Below are 18,682 nucleotides of genomic sequence, written 5' to 3' on the forward strand. Positions count from 1 at the left end.
GTCACATACTTGGTACTCATTTTTCTACCTCATAGGGAGTTCCACAGTTCTTCCTGTGTGCCTCTCTTATTCCTCCTCCTCCTCATTCCTCACCTGTCTTCTCTGGATCCAGCTGTCTTTCCTAAACAGGACCCTCACCTCTAGGATCCTGTGAGGCTTAGCATGAGTTAGTAAGTCCCCCACAGCCTGTATTGACCAGTGCACATTCACCAAAGCAGAGACCCTCAGTGTGCCTCCTTCAGAATGTCCCAGTTCCCAGGGGCTCTAGTGGTTCAGCTGCTTCCCAGAGCGGCCCTGCTTTCTGGTTGAATTAAATCCAAGTTTATAATTTTGGCAGTGGTTTTACAGGACATGAAGCTACCTCATTCCTGATCCCACTTTCTTATCCTAAGAGAAGAAAGCATTCAGATGTAGAAGTTGCTGCTTACCTGTGTTGACAAGTAGTGTCACAGGATGATAAGAGTCAGCTAGATAGAGTCGGCAGGAAACAGGCGATGGGAAGTGGCTGAGTACTGAACTACTCCCGCAGCCTGGGACCTTGGCAGAGGGGCTTGGGAAGGCCCAACATTTCATAGTAATGAGAAAGAATTAGAATGTCTGATCTGTTCCCCTTGTTTTACAGATGAGAAAACTGAGGCCCAGAGAGGTCAAGACCATTCAGCAAGCTAGGGCAGGAGCCAGAGCTCCCGCCCAGGCCTCCAGGCTCCCAGTGCTATGTACTGTACTCCTTCCACAGCACCCAGTAGGAGCCAGTCAGTCAACGGGTATATGCTTAGTGCTCCTCAGGTTCTGATCACTTACAGTGGACTCCAGGTAGGAAGATATGCTCTTAATCATTCAAGGCAGCCAGGCATGCCCCAGTTACCACCACCGACTGAACCACAGCTCCCAGGAGTACTGCATCTGGAATTAGGAAAGAAAGGAGTATGTCAGGCCCAATGGTAAGCTCCTTCCATGACCTTCCATTTCCTCCCCACACCCAAGCATCACATGGCAGATGTGTCCACACCGAGTCAGGAGTGGACTCAGCCACTCCAGGAGTGCGTGACTCAGCCTCAGGGGGGTGAAGTGGCTTGTTTGGTTCTGACCTTACAGATGAGAAAAGCCACAGGATTATTTTGAGAATGTGCTGAGCTACTTTACTGAGTGAACATGCCTAGTGCAGAGCCTGGTAAATAGCAGAGGTTCAGTACATGTTCCTTAAAATTGACTCTCTTTTGTCCTATCACTTCTTCTCTGGGAGCCTGATGCCATAGGGACGGGGCCATCAGGAGGCATTTCTTCTCTGCCGTGCTGAGCACCTGGCTCTGGCTGCAGCTCCAACCTAAAACCTAGAGCAAGTGTGTTGCCTCGAAGTAGACAGAGCCATGTCCCAAGTGTAGAATTCATTATCTGGTCTGTCCCTGCCTTATTTGTGCTACCTTAATTAACTAACCTTTACTGGGTTTTTCTAGTGAGACACATCTTCTCCTCTGATTTTGGTCCCTTAACTGCATTCAGGAAACTGGATGACTTAATCTCAGCTGTCCCTTTCTGTAATTTTAGAAGTGTCAGTTAATGATGTCATGTGATGCTGAGGGAAGCATCCTCCTCGCTATCCTGAAGTTAATGCATGTTTTTTCTGCGTGGTAACTGGAGGCAACCTTGTTCTCCTCACCTGAAATTTGAGGGTTTTTAATGCAGTGTGATAGCCCAGGGAACTGTATACCACTGGAGCCAGAAATCAACATTGTCTTCACCTGGGTCTGGCCTTCGGGAATGTTTACTCTCATGAAAACAGTGACTTCTTTGGAACCCCCCGCCCCAACTTTCTTGCTGAAGGTGGTCCAGATGAAGAGAAGGGATGCCTGCTGCCTAGTGTCTGGGATGTGGTCAGTGCTGTCCTCCAGCACTTCGCTAGTCTACATGAACCAGCAGCAGCCTTCCATCACCCTGGAACAGAAGAGTCAAACCAGGAGATGACTAAGGGTCAGGGAGGATGGCAATCTCTGGGCCCGATGAAGGCTTTGCAGGTGTGGTAGATTAGGCCTGAGTGTGACTGAGAATGCAGCTCTACCCTACATGGGCCTAGTGCCATGGCCTGCCACCCATAAACAGTGGAGCCTAGGTTGTGATGTGTCAGGAACTGCTGGTGCCAGCACTTTGGGCTGTTCCATTTCTGACATTGCTTTTCCCTCATTCTATGTCTGGTTTCCAAACCTTCCTGTCAACCAGGTAGGGGCAGGAGAAGAAAAGGCTCATTTTTCCATTGGACTCCAGAGTCCTACTCCTAGATGGTCATATTTTTCAACAGATTTGTTAAAGCAGGCCAGCTGAGTCAAAGCAGTGGCTCTGTTTACCTTGAATGGATGGATGGTTTTCATTTCTTCCCCTCCCTCCTCCTCTCTCTGCCTCCTAACATGTCCATTCAGTGGCAGCAGTGGAGGTCACAGAGGCACATGTGTAGAGCCTGTTGTGTTTATTCATGTGGTCTTGGTGCCTAACTGGGTTCCTTGCTTTTGTTCTCTTCTCCATACTGTACATACTGTATCACTTCTACAGGGATTTTGTTGAATGCCATTGGTTCAAATGGGTCCCAGCTGGCAACAGCTAGTCTGAGGGCCTCCAGACTAATTGCCTTGGGTAGAGTGAATGGAAAGGCTTCCCTGGTGGCTCAGTCATAAAGAATCTGCCTGCCAATGTAGGAGACGCAGGTTCGATCTCTGGGTCTGGAAGATCCCCTGGATAAGGAAATGGCAACCCAATCCAGTATTCTGGCCTGGGAAATCCCATGAACAAAGGAACTTGGTGGGCTACAGTCCATGGGGTTGCAAAGAATCGGACACAACTTAGCAACTAAACAACAGAGCGAATGGTAGCTGGGAGCGTGGCAAAGAAAATATGACCCAGTGGGTTGGGTATGGCACAAGGGGCAGGAAGGTGTTAGGAGTTGTTTAGCTGATAGGGACAGTATGGGAGCTGACCCAGGGTGGGGTCTGGTTTAAAATACAAGTTGGCCAACCCGGGGCCTGGTAAGAAAGCTCTGCTGAAAACGTTAAATCAACAGAGAGGATCCTTTAAGTTCAAGCTCTGAGCTCTTAGACCCTGTGCCAGTGACACAGATGAAACCTCCTGAGCAAAACCTCCCAAGCTTCAGCCTCGCCACCCAGACTGACATATGACTTCTGTCTCCATTCCTTTCAGCTTTAACGTCTCCTAAACCGAACTTGATGGGTCTGCCCAGCACAACAGTTCCTTCCCCTGGCCTCCCCACATCTGGATTACCAAATAAACCGTCCTCAGCATCGCTGAGCTCCCCGACCCCAGCACAAGCCACCATGGCGATGGCCCCTCAGCCAGCCCCCCAACCCCAGCAGCAGCAGCCACAGGTGCAGCCGCCGCCGCCAGCAGCCCAGCCACCACCTGCACCACAGCTCCCGCCGCAGCAGCAGCCACAGCAGCGCAAGGACAAAGACGGTGAGAAGGTCAAGGAGAAGGAGAAGGCACACAAAGGGAAAGGGGAACCCCTGCCTGTCCCCAAGAAGGAGAAAGGAGAGGCCCCCACGGCGGCCGCAGCCACACTCTCAGCGCCACTGCCCGCCATGGAGTATGCGGTGGACCCCGCGCAGCTGCAGGCCCTGCAGGCGGCCTTGACTTCAGACCCCACGGCATTGCTCACGAGCCAGTTCCTCCCTTACTTTGTACCAGGCTTCTCTCCTTACTACGCCCCCCAGATCCCCGGCGCCCTGCAGAGCGGGTACCTGCAGCCGATGTATGGCATGGAAGGCCTGTTCCCCTACAGCCCTGCGCTATCGCAGGCCCTGATGGGGCTGTCCCCGGGCTCCCTGCTGCAGCAGTACCAGCAATACCAGCAGAGTCTGCAGGAGGCCCTCCAGCAGCAGCAGCAACGGCAACTACAGCAGCAGCAGCAAAAAGTGCAGCAGCAGCAGCCCAAAGCAAGCCAAACCCCAGTCCCCCCGGGGGCTGCTTCCCCAGACAAAGACCCTGCCAAAGAATCCCCCAAACCAGAAGAGCAGAAAAACGCACCCCGTGAGGTGTCCCCCCTCCTGCCGAAACCCCCCGAAGAGCCAGAAGCAGAAAGCAAAAGTGCGGACTCCCTCTACGACCCCTTCATTGTTCCAAAGGTGCAGTACAAGTTGGTCTGCCGCAAGTGCCAGGCGGGCTTCGGTGACGAGGAGGCGGCGAGGAGCCACCTGAAGTCCCTCTGCTTCTTCGGCCAGTCTGTGGTGAACCTGCAAGAGATGGTGCTTCACGTCCCCACGGGCGGCGGCGGCGGTGGCAGCGGCGGCGGCGGCGGTGGCGGCTCGTACCACTGCCTGGCGTGCGAGAGCGCGCTGTGTGGGGAGGAAGCTCTGAGTCAACATCTCGAGTCGGCCTTGCACAAACACAGAACAATCACGAGAGCAGCAAGAAACGCCAAAGAGCACCCTAGTTTATTACCTCACTCTGCCTGCTTCCCCGATCCTAGCACCGCATCTACCTCGCAGTCTGCCGCTCACTCAAACGACAGCCCCCCTCCCCCGTCGGCCGCCGCCCCCTCCTCGTCCTCCGCTTCCCCCCACGCCTCCAGGAAGTCTTGGCCGCAAGTGGTCTCCCGGGCTTCGGCCGCGAAGCCCCCTTCTTTTCCTCCTCTCTCCTCATCTTCAACGGTTACCTCAAGTTCATGCAGCACCTCAGGGGTTCAGCCCTCGATGCCAACAGACGACTATTCGGAGGAGTCTGACACGGATCTCAGCCAAAAGTCCGACGGACCGGCGAGCCCGGTGGAGGGTCCCAAAGACCCCAGCTGCCCCAAGGACAGTGGTCTGACCAGTGTAGGAACGGACACCTTCAGATTGTAAGCTTTGAAGATGAACAATACACACAAATGAATTTAAATAAAAAAAAATAACAAACCAATTTCAAAAATAGACTAACTGCAATTCCAAAGCTTCTAACCAAAAAAAAAAAAAAAAAAAGGAAAAAAAAGAAAAAGCGTGGGTTGTTTTCCCATATACCTATCTATGCCGGTGATTTTACATTGTTGTCTTTTCTTTTTCTCTTTTAATATTAAAAAGAAAAAAACCCTTAACCCTGTTACATTGTGTCCTTTTGAAGGTACTATTGGTCTGGGAAACAGAAGTCCACAGGGCCTCCCTATGTCTTTGGAGCTTAAACCCCTTGTATATTTGCCCCTTTCCAATAAACGCCCCACGTCGATAGCACAGAGGAGCCCGGCATGCACTGTATGGGAAAGCAGTCCACCTGGTTACAGTTTTAAAAAATTTCTTGCTATCTTAGCATTCAGATACCAATGGCTTGCTAAAAGAAAAAAGAAATGTAATGTCTTTTTATTCTCAGGTCAATCGCTCACACTTTGTTCTGTTTTCAGAATCATTGTTTTATATATATTATTTTTTGTTTTTTTGTTTTTTCTTTTTTGGTTTGTTTTTATTTTCGTTCCAGAAAAGATTTTTTGTTTTGTTAATTTAAAAACGGGCAGAAAGTATTTGAGAAAAACAATGTGAACTGCTTTAGCTTTCTGGGGATTTTAAGGATAGCTTTTCTGCTGAAGCCAATTTCAAGGGGAAAAGTTAAGCACTCCCACTTTCAGAGAAAAAAAAAAAAACCCACACAGAGTGTTGAGGACTTGTAGCTTAAAAAAAAATAAGTTTTAAAAACTGACTTTCTGTATTTATGATAGATATGACCATTTTCGGTGTTGAGTAGATTGTTGCATTGGAAATGAAGCAGTATGGTAGATTTAAAAGGAAAAAAAAAAAAACCCTTTTGTGTACATTTAGCTTTTTGTATGGTCCAGCTGACAGCTCCTCATTTGATGTTGTCTTGTTCATTCCTAGCAGATAGATTGCAATCCGTTGATTCGCCTAAGCTTTTCTCCCCTTTGCCCCTTAATTCCACTTACTCTTTCCTCCTCCCACCCTATAATCTCCCATTTAAGGTAGCTGCCTTCATTTCTTAGAAGGTAGCTGCAGAATTATTTTATAAAACTAAAGAAAGAATTTCAAAGGGTTCTAGGGGTCATTAGGATCCTCACAGATTATTTTTGGTTGGGGAGTTGAAACTTTTTAAAGGCATATAATTCTAGTTATCTACGTCTGTTAGCCTTGTACATTTAGTTTTTATTTATCCTTCTTTTGGTTTTTCTTTTCACCCGATTTTCCCCCTCCTTGTTTGGTAGATGCTTCAAATATTCTTTTCCTAAACTAAAGCATTCGTTTCGGTTTGTGTAATTGGGCTGTGTGCTTTTCTTTTCTAAAAAAGTTTTTGGTTAGGGGTTTGGTTTCTGTGTTTTTGTTTTGTTTTCTTTCCTCTCTCAGAAAAAGAAATTTCATGCTTTAAATAAAATCCAAAGACACACCCTTTCACTGCTGAGGCAGAAAAAAGGGGAAAGGGTTCTTGTTACTTGAGAATTTGTTTCTGATTTAAACAAACAAGACTTAGTTTAATAAAAGAAAGAGTAAAACAAAAGATTCCCAGGTTGTTATGTGCTTCTTCTGCAAGCAGAGAGGCAACTGTTAATGAAATTCCATATACCAAAAGACACATTTTTCACTTCAAAGTTTTGTCCTTGTGTTAGGCAGTCTGAGCGGTGAGTGATCCAGAGCGCAGCCAACAAAGAAGCAGATAGCACTTGTACGTACAGAGAGCAAAAAAGGAACCGTGTGTGAGGCACTTGTGTTTATGTTAATATCCATATTCCTGTAACACGCAACACAACGCAACATACACCCTTTCTCATCTTACAAAAAAAAGCGGTCTGAACTTTGAAAGGAAAACTTTGTGCTGCTATAACGTAGATTTTGGAGACAAATAGATGCTTTGCTGTTTCACTTTCATAGCCAAACATCAACCGAAAGAATCTCCCCTTACCCCGAAAGTTGAAGTCCTTCTCCCTTTCATTCTCTTCCTTATGTTTCAAAAGGGAACTTTGAAGACTGTGAATGCAGGTTCCATCTGGTCACCTTTTGGGCTTCTTTCCCCAGTGCAGAAGCCACTCATCGACTTTGCAAAAAGACTGGAGCATTCCAAGATCTGAAAATGGATTTCTTTTTTTCTCTTTTTCTTTTTTAGCCGGGACTATTTTATTTTTATGAATTTGTTTTTAGTTTAATGAAAGAGTAGATTCTGAACTGTTGTATATATTTCTAACTAGGCTGATTGATGCACAGTGCAAATTCCTTTTTTAATTTTTTAAGTAGAAATACTAAAGAATACCATCTAACTATTCATACCAGTATCCAGTTGTAGCATAAGGTGTCAAAAACAAGTACGCAAAATATTTGCTGTTTTAGCAGGCTGTTTCTTTTGACAAGAATTCTTGTATTTCTCCCTGTGTTTGAGATGAACATTTTTAAATTTTGAAGTTGTACAGTTTTGTTTTCCATTATTTTATCTTGTTTGTAACTCTATGAAATATATATATATTTTTTGCCATTTAACTGTTGTATGTTACTCTGTGTCTGTATCATATAGAAAAAAAAATTGTTTTTGTTTTTGGTTCTCTATGTGATACCAATTAACAATTTAATACTAGCTTTACCTATCAAATTCTGCTAGGTCTTTTCTGAAAACTTTGTTTTTAAAAATGATAACTGCTTGGTAATAGTGCAATTTCTACCCCTTTTCCTCCCCCCCTCAACTTTAAGTTCATTTCCTTGTAATTTTGCCACCTTCTCCCCAATGGCTTTTTTTTTTGTCTTTTTTTTTGAGCTACTATGCCATCCTCCCTCTGTGAGGCAGAGTGACTGTCAGTGTTTTGGTATGCCATGCCTCGACTTGTGGGTGTGTTTGGCAACAGCAAGGTGGTTGGGTAGAGTGGCTAAGCCTGCTTCCACCCACCAGTGTTCCCCAGAGGGGTTATGTGAGTGTTTTAGCCTGGAGTGGGTTGCATGCTTAATGCTTTTCTCTACAACTGTACCACCCACGTGTATGTTCATTCAGAAAGAAAAAATAATAATTCTCCACATTAACCCAGAAGTAGCAAAGCAGTCAGTGATGGTAAAGCTTAGAGGTCAGACATGAGCTAGTTGATGTTTGTGGGCTGACATCCACCATGGCTGTGACCAGAATCATTTACAAAGCATGAATTCACTACAATGCTCAACTGTTTAGACTGGTCTCACTCAGAGAATTTACTCCTGTAGGTAGCTGAATAGGAGATCTCAACTCACTTTTAAAATTAGTTCTTCACCTCCATTAACACTTCATATTTTGGTTGGTTGGTTTTTTTCTGACTTTCCACAGTGTGGGTTGGTGCTGGGCACTGTTCAGTCACAGCACCAAATGCGCCCACAGAATGGGAGTTATTTCTTCCATCCTCGAAAAAGAAACTTAAGAAGGAAACACACACACACGGAAAAGTTTAATCTAGGAAGTTTTTTTTTTTAATTAAAAACTATTTAAAGATATGAATGTGGCCAAAGTTTTACACAATTGAAAATAAAGTAAAACAGACGGCATGTGTTTAAACCTGAGTTTATCAGGCATGGCAGGAAGTTGCAGGAGAGAGAGGCAGTGACCCAAGCCAGTGCACTTGATGTTCATGGACATATATTTTTTTTAAATAATAAATTAAATTAAAACATTTTAAATAGAAGCATAAATTGAGTTGGTTGGTTGTTGGCGCTGAGATACTGCCCACTGTGAAACAAAGCTTTGACTAGTTTTTTTGTTTATTTACTTCCTTCGGGGGGGAGGGGGGCAAGTTTGGGTAGGAAAGAAAGCATACATGAACGTGACCCTGAGGTGAAGAGGTATATGAGCAGCCTTTGCAATGTACAAAAAAACAAAAATCAAAAAAAAAAAAAAAAAAAATAGAGCAAGTGAAACCAAAAATGATGTTCTTGGTGTTTTTCTATAATGTAGTCTTGTTAGCTTTTTTGTTACTGTAACAATGCTGATCTCGAACTGTACCAAAATACATGGAGACTAACAGAACCACATGGAACTTTCAAACTGAAAAAAATTTGTCACAAAAACTTTGTTGTCATAGTTAAGTTGATTGTAGATGGTAATTGAATATACTCCTTTGAAAATATTTCATCAAGTATGTTTCCTGCTCATTGTGATACATTAAAAAAAATATGAGCAAAAGTTCTTGTCTCTGTCACCAGATTTTGTGTGTGTGAGAGAGAGGTGGATGGCTGATCCTGAGGTTGTGTGAGCAAGGACACTTACTCCAGGGGACACAGCTCTTTGATATTTCTAGGTGTCCTTGTCTCTCCTGGCACTTATGAAGGTGCAGGAAGTGTTGGTGATGGAGCTGACTGACTAGCTTATTTCCTTGAGAAGGGTAAGCCTGCCAGCTTGGATGATATTTGGCCCCAGAGAGTTCTAATAGCATTGATACTTTTAATTCACATGTTTATATGCAAATTTTAGGTACCTGGGACAACAACAAGCAAGGAAGTTTTGCTGACAGCGAGGAAAGAGGTAAGATTAACTTCTCTGAAATGGGAATTGGATCCACTGTTTACAACGCAAGGATACAAAAAGTGAGTTGAATTAAATGAATGACTGACTACATTTACCTTTCCTAGCAAAGGGCTTTTAAACTCTGTTAGAGTAGAATTTGAAATAAGAACAGTCTTCAAAACAGCAATAGCACTAGTAATTCCTATATATAAGAGGAAATTTCATCCTCTTATCAAAAACCCTCCCTTCCAGCAGAAAAGGTGTGAAATTCATTAATAAGGACTACATCCAAGATCAGACCCAAAGGCTCTTCCACCCATCTCTAATTTATAGCCAAAGCCCATAAATAATTTACGGAACTCCAGCAGTGGGCCTGGATGGCACTGCAAAAGAGCTGTCTTCTTGCAAGTTTTGCACCATCTGTCCTCAGCCAACAAGGGTTTTTTTGCTACACCAGGAGTTGAACTATGAAACCTGCTTCTATTGGCTCAGACAGCCATTGTCTACCAAGTCTTTTTTCTTAGTTCCTACCACAGGCATTCAAGAAGCATCAGTGACCCTATTAACTCAACATCTCAAAGAATCCTACAGTGGGTACAGGCATCACTAGAAGCTGGTTCCCTCACTGGTAGCTGGAGCCTCTGTGCTAAGCAGGTAGTGTCACTGTCCCTAAGGAAACCCTGCTTTTTCTCCAGGCACTGTACTTTCTCCTGGGTGTTCCTGCAGAGGCACGTGGCTTCCATCTTAGTACGTGTTCTTGGCACACAGTTAGGTCACTGATCTTTCTTCTGACCCCACAGAAAGGTACATACAGCATGATAAAAACTGTTCAAACCCAAAGCCACCTTTGCCTTCCTAGGCTATAATTATTTTAAGATATGGCATGATCACACTGAAATGTTTTAAACGGAACCAGTTTTGCAGTGAGGTTTTTGCTGCTTCAGCTCTTTGCAGGAAGGTGACTACAATTCAAATTCTTAAATTTTTAATAAGAAAATAAGCAAAACCTTGGTGATGGTTAGGGCCTTTGTATCAGAAAAACCTCTAAGCACCTAAATTACATTGAGAGAGGGCTGGGTAAGGAGGGACTCCTTCTGTTACTAGAAAAGTTTTAACACAAAAGGGAAAAGAGGTCTTCCAATCTGGCTTCAATATCATGCTCATGTGGATATTAATCTACTTGGAATTAACATTTTTCCCCCGGAAAATGTGAAATGGCAACGTCTTAGAATGGCTGATATGTGTTAGTCGGGTAGCTGTTTCTAATTTTGCTTTAAAGAAATGTCTGTAGTGCCTAGCTCCTGTTATAGACAAATGATCTTACAAATCTCACTTTTAACAAGTTTAGAGTTTAAGTTACAAGAGCACAAGCAGTTTAAGAGTCGAGCTGAAGGATGAGAAGTTTGCACCTGCTGCTCTGCTCTGTAGCCTTAATTACAGGACAGACATGCCTGCTCAGTCTCTGTATATTACTGCTGGGTGCGGACCAGCAAGGCTCTGGCAAAAACTGCAAAATTAGTGCTCTCAGGGCCATTAAAGTAGCCAAAGCTTTCCATTACCTTTATTTCATAGCAAAGATGGTGGGTATCTTCCTTCCTTCTTTGTTCTCTTCTTCTTCTTTTTTATTTTCCAGAGAGAGGCATATGTTTTTTAAATGTCTTAGCCAATTACTCTAGATTCCTCTCAAGCTATCTTCTGGAGTTTTTAAATTCCAGATACAAAAAAGTTGTTCTTTATCCTTTATGACTGTTTCATTTCTTATCTATATGGAACAAAGAAGCTGTTTAATCGAATTTAGGGATCTCTTACTAATATAAGAATGAAAGCTTTCAGATAAACTGTTTTACTCTTGGGGCAAGATCCTCTGGCCTGAGAAATGAGTGCTAAGAAACAACAAAGCCCAGCGTATGAGAATGGCAGACACTCTCCGTCTCTAACACTAAAAGCTGCTTAGGACACTCACACTGCCTTGCCCTCCAGCACAGCCCCCTGGTGCATCACTACTGCCTCTTAGACCCTCTCTGTAACCCCTTCTGTTAGCATGGCACTTAAAATACACTGTGAAGGTTTGCAAAATTACTTCCTGCTTGTTCCTCAAAATGATCTATAAGGAAGGCAAAGTGGGTGACATCGATGCCAGGTGTTCAGGATGGTGAAGTAATGAGTGAGGGGAGAAGGCACTGACCATGTGTTCAGTCTCTGTCTGGTGTTCCTCCTCCCTCCACAGTTCGGGGAGAGGGGTTGAGAGAGCAGGACTCAGTCTGACGGGCTTCACCACCGTGACCTGGACAGCATCACTTACTCCCTAATATGAGGATAAGGGTACCTGCTTCACAGGCTTCTTGTGAAGATTAGATAAGTTAATATCCATAAATGCTTCAAACCCTGCCTGGTGCATACTCGGTGCTGAGTATCTGTTGCTCCTATCATTGTCAGTATTAACTCTCCACTTGTTTGCTGTAGATCCCTTGGAATCACAGCTCTCTTAACTCTTGCTTTATTTCAAGAATGTAGGGACTGCGATCCCATCAAGCCTTTGCTTGATGAATGTTTACAGCTGATATGTCCCTGTCTGTACATATCTCAGAGGGCATAGAGACTCTTCAGGGTGTTTCTGCCCATGATTTGTACAGGAGGACTGTACTGAGTCTGTGCTTCATTCTCTCCATGCCCAGCTTCTAGTGATTAATGTGGTCACAGAAAAGGATGGCTTGTAGTTGGCTTCTGTTTGCCAGAATAGGCATTCCTGCCTCGCCATGCTGGTGGGTCAACAGCTTAAATGTCTGGGGTTACAGAGACAGACTAGAAGCAAAGGAATAGGTTGTCACAACTTGCCCACTGCCATTGCCTTTTTTGAGGTGGTTTGAATACACAGGTTGGGAGCAGTAGTATCTAAAACGAGACTGTAAGAGTAAATGAATTGTACATGAAACAAAACTGAAAAAGGAAAGCACCAAGATCTTTCCAGCCCAAAACACAGGAAGAGCTTTAAAAAAATACTATTATTCTAGTATCCAGCAAAATAAACATCAGGAAGAGGCATGGGAACAACTGAGTAAAAACTACACTAGCACAGAGAAAAGGCTTGAGTAGGCTATTTCTATGATAGCCTCTGCATATATGAACTCCTCAGGGACACAGGTTTTAGGAGGCTATGGCTCTGTGAACTTTCTCCATTTTTAGTCAGAAACAGTGATGGTATTGGAAATAAGATCGCTGATATTGGTATGAGGGCTGGTAAAGGCTATGGTAGATGGCTGGTGAGCCATTTTTCCTTTTCTTTGAAGATCAGATCAGATCAGATCAGTCGCTCAGTCGTGTCCGACTCTTTGCGACCCCATGAATCGCAGCACACCAGGCCTCCCTGTCCATCACCAACTCCCAGAGTTCACTCAGACTCACGTCCATCGAGTCAGTGATGCCATCCAGCCATCTCATCCTCTGTCGTCCCCTTCTCCTCTTGCCCCCAATCCCTCCCAGCATCAGAGTCTTTTCCAATGAGTCAACTCTTCGCATGAGGTGGCCAAAGTACTGGAGTTTCAGCTTTAGCATCATTCCTTCCAAAGAAATCCCAGGGCTGATCTCCTTCAGAATGGACTGGTTGGATTCTTTGAGGATAACAACATATAAATGAAGCTTTGGTATACTGCCTGTAGATAGGACATTATTATATAGTATCTGCTTTGATTTCTTTGTTATATGGTTCTAAGTTTGATTTTTGAGTAGTTTTCAAAGTCTGATTTGTAATCAGTTGAACTTATTTGTTTCTTTCAAATAGTGTAACGATGGTGTTCCACTGTTGCCTGATTTGAATTGTTGCCAGTAGGAAATTTGCTGCCATCCTTATTTTTAATGTATTTTTTTTTTCTCTAGATGAACCCTTTACAGGGCAGGAATAGACACAGACGTTGAGAATGGACTTGTGGACACAGGAGGGGAAGAAGAGGGTGAGACGAAGTGAGAGAGAGTAGCACTGACATATACACACTACTGTGTGTAAAAGAGACAGCTAGTGGGAAGATTTTTCTCTGTACCACTGGTTTCATCACATCATGTCCTGATGTGCTTTGGTGTAGTTTTAGTTATGTGGGATTTGTGGGAGCTTCATGCATCTGTGAAATACTACTTTTTGTCAAAATTGGAAATTCTTCAAACATTTTTCAAATCTTTTTTCCATCTCTTTCCCTCCTTCTCTCCTTCACCTTCAGGGATTCCAATTATATATGTATTAGGTCATTTGAAATTAACTCATAGCTTACTGAGGCTCTGGTCTGGTGAGGTTACTTTTTCACTGGCAAGGTGTGGGGGCAGGGTACTCTTTACTCTGTGCGCTTCCCACCCCTCTATGGTGGCTCCTACAGGGAACAAATGTGCTTCATTTTTGATCTTTCATATCTAAACTTCAACTTCTGAACATATCAGTAACAATAATTGCTTTACTGTCATCCTCAGCTAATCCTAAGATGTGTGTAAGTTCTAAGTTGGTTTGATTACTTTCCTTATTATGAATTGTGTTTTCTTGCCTCTTTACAAGACTAGTAATCTTTGATTGGATACCAGTTATTGTAAATTTTACCTGGTTGGGTGCTGGATATTTTTATATTCCTATAAACTTCCAGTTTGTTCTGGGATGCACTTATGGTATATAAAACAAGTTTGAGGGACTTCCCGGTGGTCCAGTGTCTAAGACTCTAAACTCCCATTGCAGGGGGCCCAGGGTGGATCCCCCGTCAGAGAGCTAGATCCAACATGCTGCAACGAAGGGTTTATACGCCACAACCAAAGATCCCACATGCCGCAACAAAGATCTATGATCCTCATGCTGCAACTAAGACCTGGCAGAGCCAAATAATTATTACAGAAAAACAAACCAATCCGATCCCTTCAAATCTTACATGTAAGTTTTGTTGGGCAGGACCAGAACACTAATCAAGGGCTAATTATTCCCCATTACTGAAGAAGGATGCTTCTGAGATCTCTGCTCAAATGTTCCATGAACTTTTCCCCACCCTGTCTGTGCACCAGGTGCTCTTCCCTCTTTTGAGCTGGTTCTTTCCCAACCTGAAGTAGTTTGCTAACATGCATGTGTAATGACCCAGTGAAGATCTCCAGAGCTCGCTTCTCTGGTACTCTGTCCTGCAAATTCTAGCTGCCTTGGTTTCCCCAGACTTCCCTTTCCCTCAGCTCAGGGCATCTGCTGGGTTCCACCTATGTTCCTCACCCTGTGTTGCAGGCTGGAAACTCTCTTAAGGTGGTAAGGTGAGATAATCAAAGGGCTTACCTTGTTTCTCCTCTCCCAGGGATTGCTGTTCTTCACTGTGTGGTGTCCAGTGTCTCAAGAACCATTCTTTCATCTATTTTGTCTTTTTAGTTCTTTCAGCTGGGAAAGGTACATCTGGTTGCTACTGCTCCATCTCAGCTGAAAGCAGAAGTCAAGTTTAGTTTTTAGATAGTGTGTAAGAGTTCTGTGTAACTTTCTAAGTTGCTACCTTTGTTTATGAAGTTTCCTAAAAGGTCTGAATTAACTTAGGAGTCTGATCTCCCCAACAGACTTCCCTGGACATGATAGATGCTGACTCACTCTTAGAATCAAAGGTTGCAACTACTTTATCCTTTTGCTTAATTATGTGATGGGAGTTACAAGAAAGGTAGGTAAATGCATAATTGTAGCCACTTTTTACCTTGCCATAATGCCATGGAGAGTGGAAAAACCACTTCCTAGGTTTTGAAGTTGTAAGTCAGCCCATAGAGCAGAGGTATGACTGACAGTAGAAACACTATTTCTGCTCTTCCCCCTTGATATAAGGGTTATCACTATTCATAAAGTTATTTCCAGTCTTAGAAAAAAAAATCACTTTCATTTCAATGACATCCTTCACACAGATAATTTTTCAGGCTAACCAAATGTGGCTCAAGGAAATCCATTAATGTGGAAGTATGATTCGCACTCTGAGATGAATTCATTGCACTAAGTAATACAGAAGAATGATAAAAATCAGGCTTCAGCAGACACTAGTCATTCTTGCTAAAGTCAAATCATGTTTTTGTTTACTATTTTGACAGAAATTTGATCCTACTTAAATTGGGAATACAATAATACATCTATGATAAATGAAAAGCTTCAAGTGTTAACTCATTACCTACTTTTAAAAATTCAAGATTTGTTTCAGGGTACTTTTCCCACTGTACTGATCTGCAGATCTGCTCCACTAACCAGTCCACCTTCAAAACACACCCTGTACTCTTCCCTCTATATTTAAAGGCTTAGCTAGTGTCATTCACTCCATGACATCTATGCTATCACATCTGTCCAGTCCCTTTTCTGACCCCTCACAGCAGCACATGCCTTGTGTGGCACTGATTTGTGTAGGTATAAATGTAGATGGCCTGCTATCCTACATTTACAATTTGAATGACCAACTAAATGAATTAAAGAATGAAGCAAAGGGTATTCATCCTCATCTTCATCCTCATCCTTCACTTTCATGGGAGGCAAGGTCTCAAATGAGTGAGTACAGATATTAATAGAATTTTATAAAATGACGATGGAAAAATTCAAAATTTTTTCAGTCCCCAAACTTCCTGCAAAGTAAAGGGGGAGGGACATTTTTCAGCACAGAGAAATGGAAAATAGAAATCAATTTTTTTTTAATTAGGTTGGACAGGATAAAAACTATACTAGACAAATGGTTTTTCTAGGAGAGAAAATAATTGCAGTTAAAAAAAACAGTCTAGGAATTTGGAAGTACTAGTTGAAACTCTTTGTATCTTTGTCTCCAAACTGAAGGGTGGTATTAAACAGTTGTTTGAAAGGAGTTACAAGGTTTTGTTTTGTTTTTTTTAAGTAAATGCAAATGTTTATAGAATATTTGAAAGCTAGGCCTCACCCCAAACCTGGGGGAAAAAATCAGAATATAATCCTAATGCAGTTAGATAATTATGAAATTTCAAATTTGTTTTCAGTTTTTCCTACCTGGTTTCTTTGGTTGATTCATTAGAAAAAAGATGCATAGAATATTTTTTATGATTTTCTATCTGTAAAAATCTCATACTAGTACAGATATTTCCATGTGTCATTCATGTATAAGTGCAACAGAAAGAAGTTGAGTACAGAAAAAAGAAATGCAGACTTCCAGAATTCCATTTAATGAGCTGAGCTATATAAGGGACCCCTCTAACTTTGAAGACTATTTTGTTATCAAAGAGCTGATCATGAGTGCTTGCTCAGTTGCCTCAGTCATGTCCAACTCTCTGTGACCCCATGGACTATAGCCCACCAGGCTCCTCTGTCCATGGAATTCTCCAGGCAAGAATACTGGAGTGGGTTGCCATTCCCTTCTCCAGGGGGTCTTCCATCAAAGAGCTATACAAATAAATATTCCCCCTTTCCCCAGGAAAAGGAGCAGGTCCAGAATGTTTCATGGATAACTTTTACCAAGTCATTAAGGCCAGTGCAGAGGCAATTTCAAAGCCACTAGAGAAGAATAATGGACTATAAAGATTTGGGCGGGGGGCGGGGGGGGGAGTGGAAACCTTTCACATAAGCTCCAAAATTAAAATTCCCAATCACATGAAAAAATTTACAAAGATAATTAACAACTTAATAATCAGATGGATTTACTTAAAATCTAATGGCCTATGATATTAATGACTACTCTTTCTGAAACAAAAACAGATTAAGTATGACTGAAGAAAATAATCTAATTAAAAATCTTATATATGGGACTTGCCTGGTGGTCCAGTGGTTAAGACTCTGAACCCTTAATGTAGAGGGGGAGGGTTTGATCCCTGGTCAGGGAACTAAGATGCTACATGGTATGGCCAGAAAAAACAAAATCCTGTATGTGAAAAATAGAGTAACAGAATTTAATTCAGTAATAAGTGATAATCAGTAACACAATGATATGGTCGTTCTCCAGAATGGAAAAATATTGTCAGATTGAAAGTGCACATGACATACCAAGAAAGATAAACGAACTAACCCCACACTAAGATGCACCCCAGTGAAATTACATGTACTCTGTAAGCTACTTTTCTCCCTGATGGCTTTTAAGATTTCCTCTTTACATTTGGCAAAGATAAAACAATTTGACTATGAGAAGTTTTTTTTTTTTTTTAATCATTAAGAACAGGCACAGGAGACAATGGAGTATAGCCACAAGGTACTAAGAGAAAAGAACTAACAATGTAGGTTTCTATATCCTGCTAAACTATTCAAGAGTAAGGATAAAGAAATTCTAGAAAAATTGTAATGGAAGATAACTTAAAATCTCTCAAAATCACCCCATGAAAACAGAATGATTAGAATAACAAAACCAAAATCCATAAACACAGTATCTTCACAAACCCCAAATATGAGTAGAAAGGGACAAACCATCAAAGCTACATGCCCTGCATAGCATCAACAAGTATCTGAGAAGAGGAATCAGATTAGCCTGAGAAAAGGGAAACACTAAAATAGCCAACCAGTACTCATGAGAATGGCTAAAACAAGGAGAGGTTTTACATGTTCTCCTTATGGGGTCAGGGAGCTGGGGAGCAAGGCAAGGTAAGACCTGAAAGGGCTGCAATTAAAATGCCACATTTAGGAGAAACTAATCAAAAGGATTAAAAGTAAGCAAGACATGGATGGGCTTCCCTGGTGGCTCAGATGGTGAAGAATCTGCCTACAATGTGCAAAACCTGGGTTCAATCCCTGTGTTGGGAAGATGCCCTGGAGGAGGTAACCCACTCTAGTATTCTTACCTAGATTTTCACCATGGACAGGGAAGCCTGGCGGGCTATGGTCAGACACTACTGAACAACTAAACAAAGCACACACAGCAAGACATGGTGAATAGGGAATGTAAGGAGAAAGGAAGAAAGAGACAGAGAAAGCATATGGGAGAGAGCTAGCATGAGGGCAATTGAGAGTACCCACTGAATATTGAGGGAGTGATGTACTTGATTCAGCAGCATATATACTAAAATTAGAATGATACACAGGATGCCCACACTCACCACTTCTCATCAGCATAGTGTTGGAAGATATAGCCATAATAATCAAATAAGGGAAAGAAAATGTATCCAAATTGGAAAGGAAGAGGTAAAATTGTCATTATATGTAGATGACATGATAATCTAATAGAAAACCCTAAACACTCTACACAAAAAATACTAGAACTGATAAATGAATTTAGCAAGGTAGCAGGATATAAGATTAAGTACAAAAATCTGTTGGGTTACTTTATATTGATTATGAAATACCAAAAAGAGCAAGTAAAAA

At 42.6% G+C, this 18,682-nt stretch overlaps 1 protein-coding gene and 1 long non-coding RNA gene across 6 annotated transcripts in view; one reads left to right on the forward strand and one right to left on the reverse strand.

Annotated features, from left to right (window-relative positions):
- The window catches only part of ZFHX3 (zinc finger homeobox 3), a 256,592-nt gene extending 247,496 nt beyond the window's left edge, over positions 1 to 9,096 (forward strand). For 4 of the 5 annotated variants that reach the window (XM_059877477.1, XM_059877479.1, XM_010814697.4 and 1 more), the window contains one exon: positions 3,184 to 9,096. In XM_059877477.1, the coding sequence (XP_059733460.1) occupies positions 3,184 to 4,841 (1,658 nt within the window). In that variant the 3' untranslated portion in view covers positions 4,842 to 9,096. Of the gene's footprint in view, positions 1 to 622; positions 804 to 3,183 lie in introns of those variants that run through there. The other variant, XM_059877478.1, reaches the window with a different exon arrangement.
- Positions 1 to 18,682, reverse strand: part of LOC101902904 (uncharacterized) — a 168,305-nt gene that overhangs the window by 1,419 nt on the left and 148,204 nt on the right. Inside the window, exons 3-4 of the long non-coding RNA XR_001502343.3 lie at positions 14,699 to 14,836; positions 802 to 903 (exon numbers count right to left, since the gene is read on the reverse strand). This is a non-coding gene — a long non-coding RNA (uncharacterized lncRNA). The remainder of the gene's footprint in view (positions 1 to 801; positions 904 to 14,698; positions 14,837 to 18,682) is intronic.

This window comes from Bos taurus, chromosome 18 (assembly GCF_002263795.3).
Source record: "Bos taurus isolate L1 Dominette 01449 registration number 42190680 breed Hereford chromosome 18, ARS-UCD2.0, whole genome shotgun sequence".
Lineage (NCBI taxonomy): Eukaryota > Metazoa > Chordata > Mammalia > Artiodactyla > Bovidae > Bos > Bos taurus.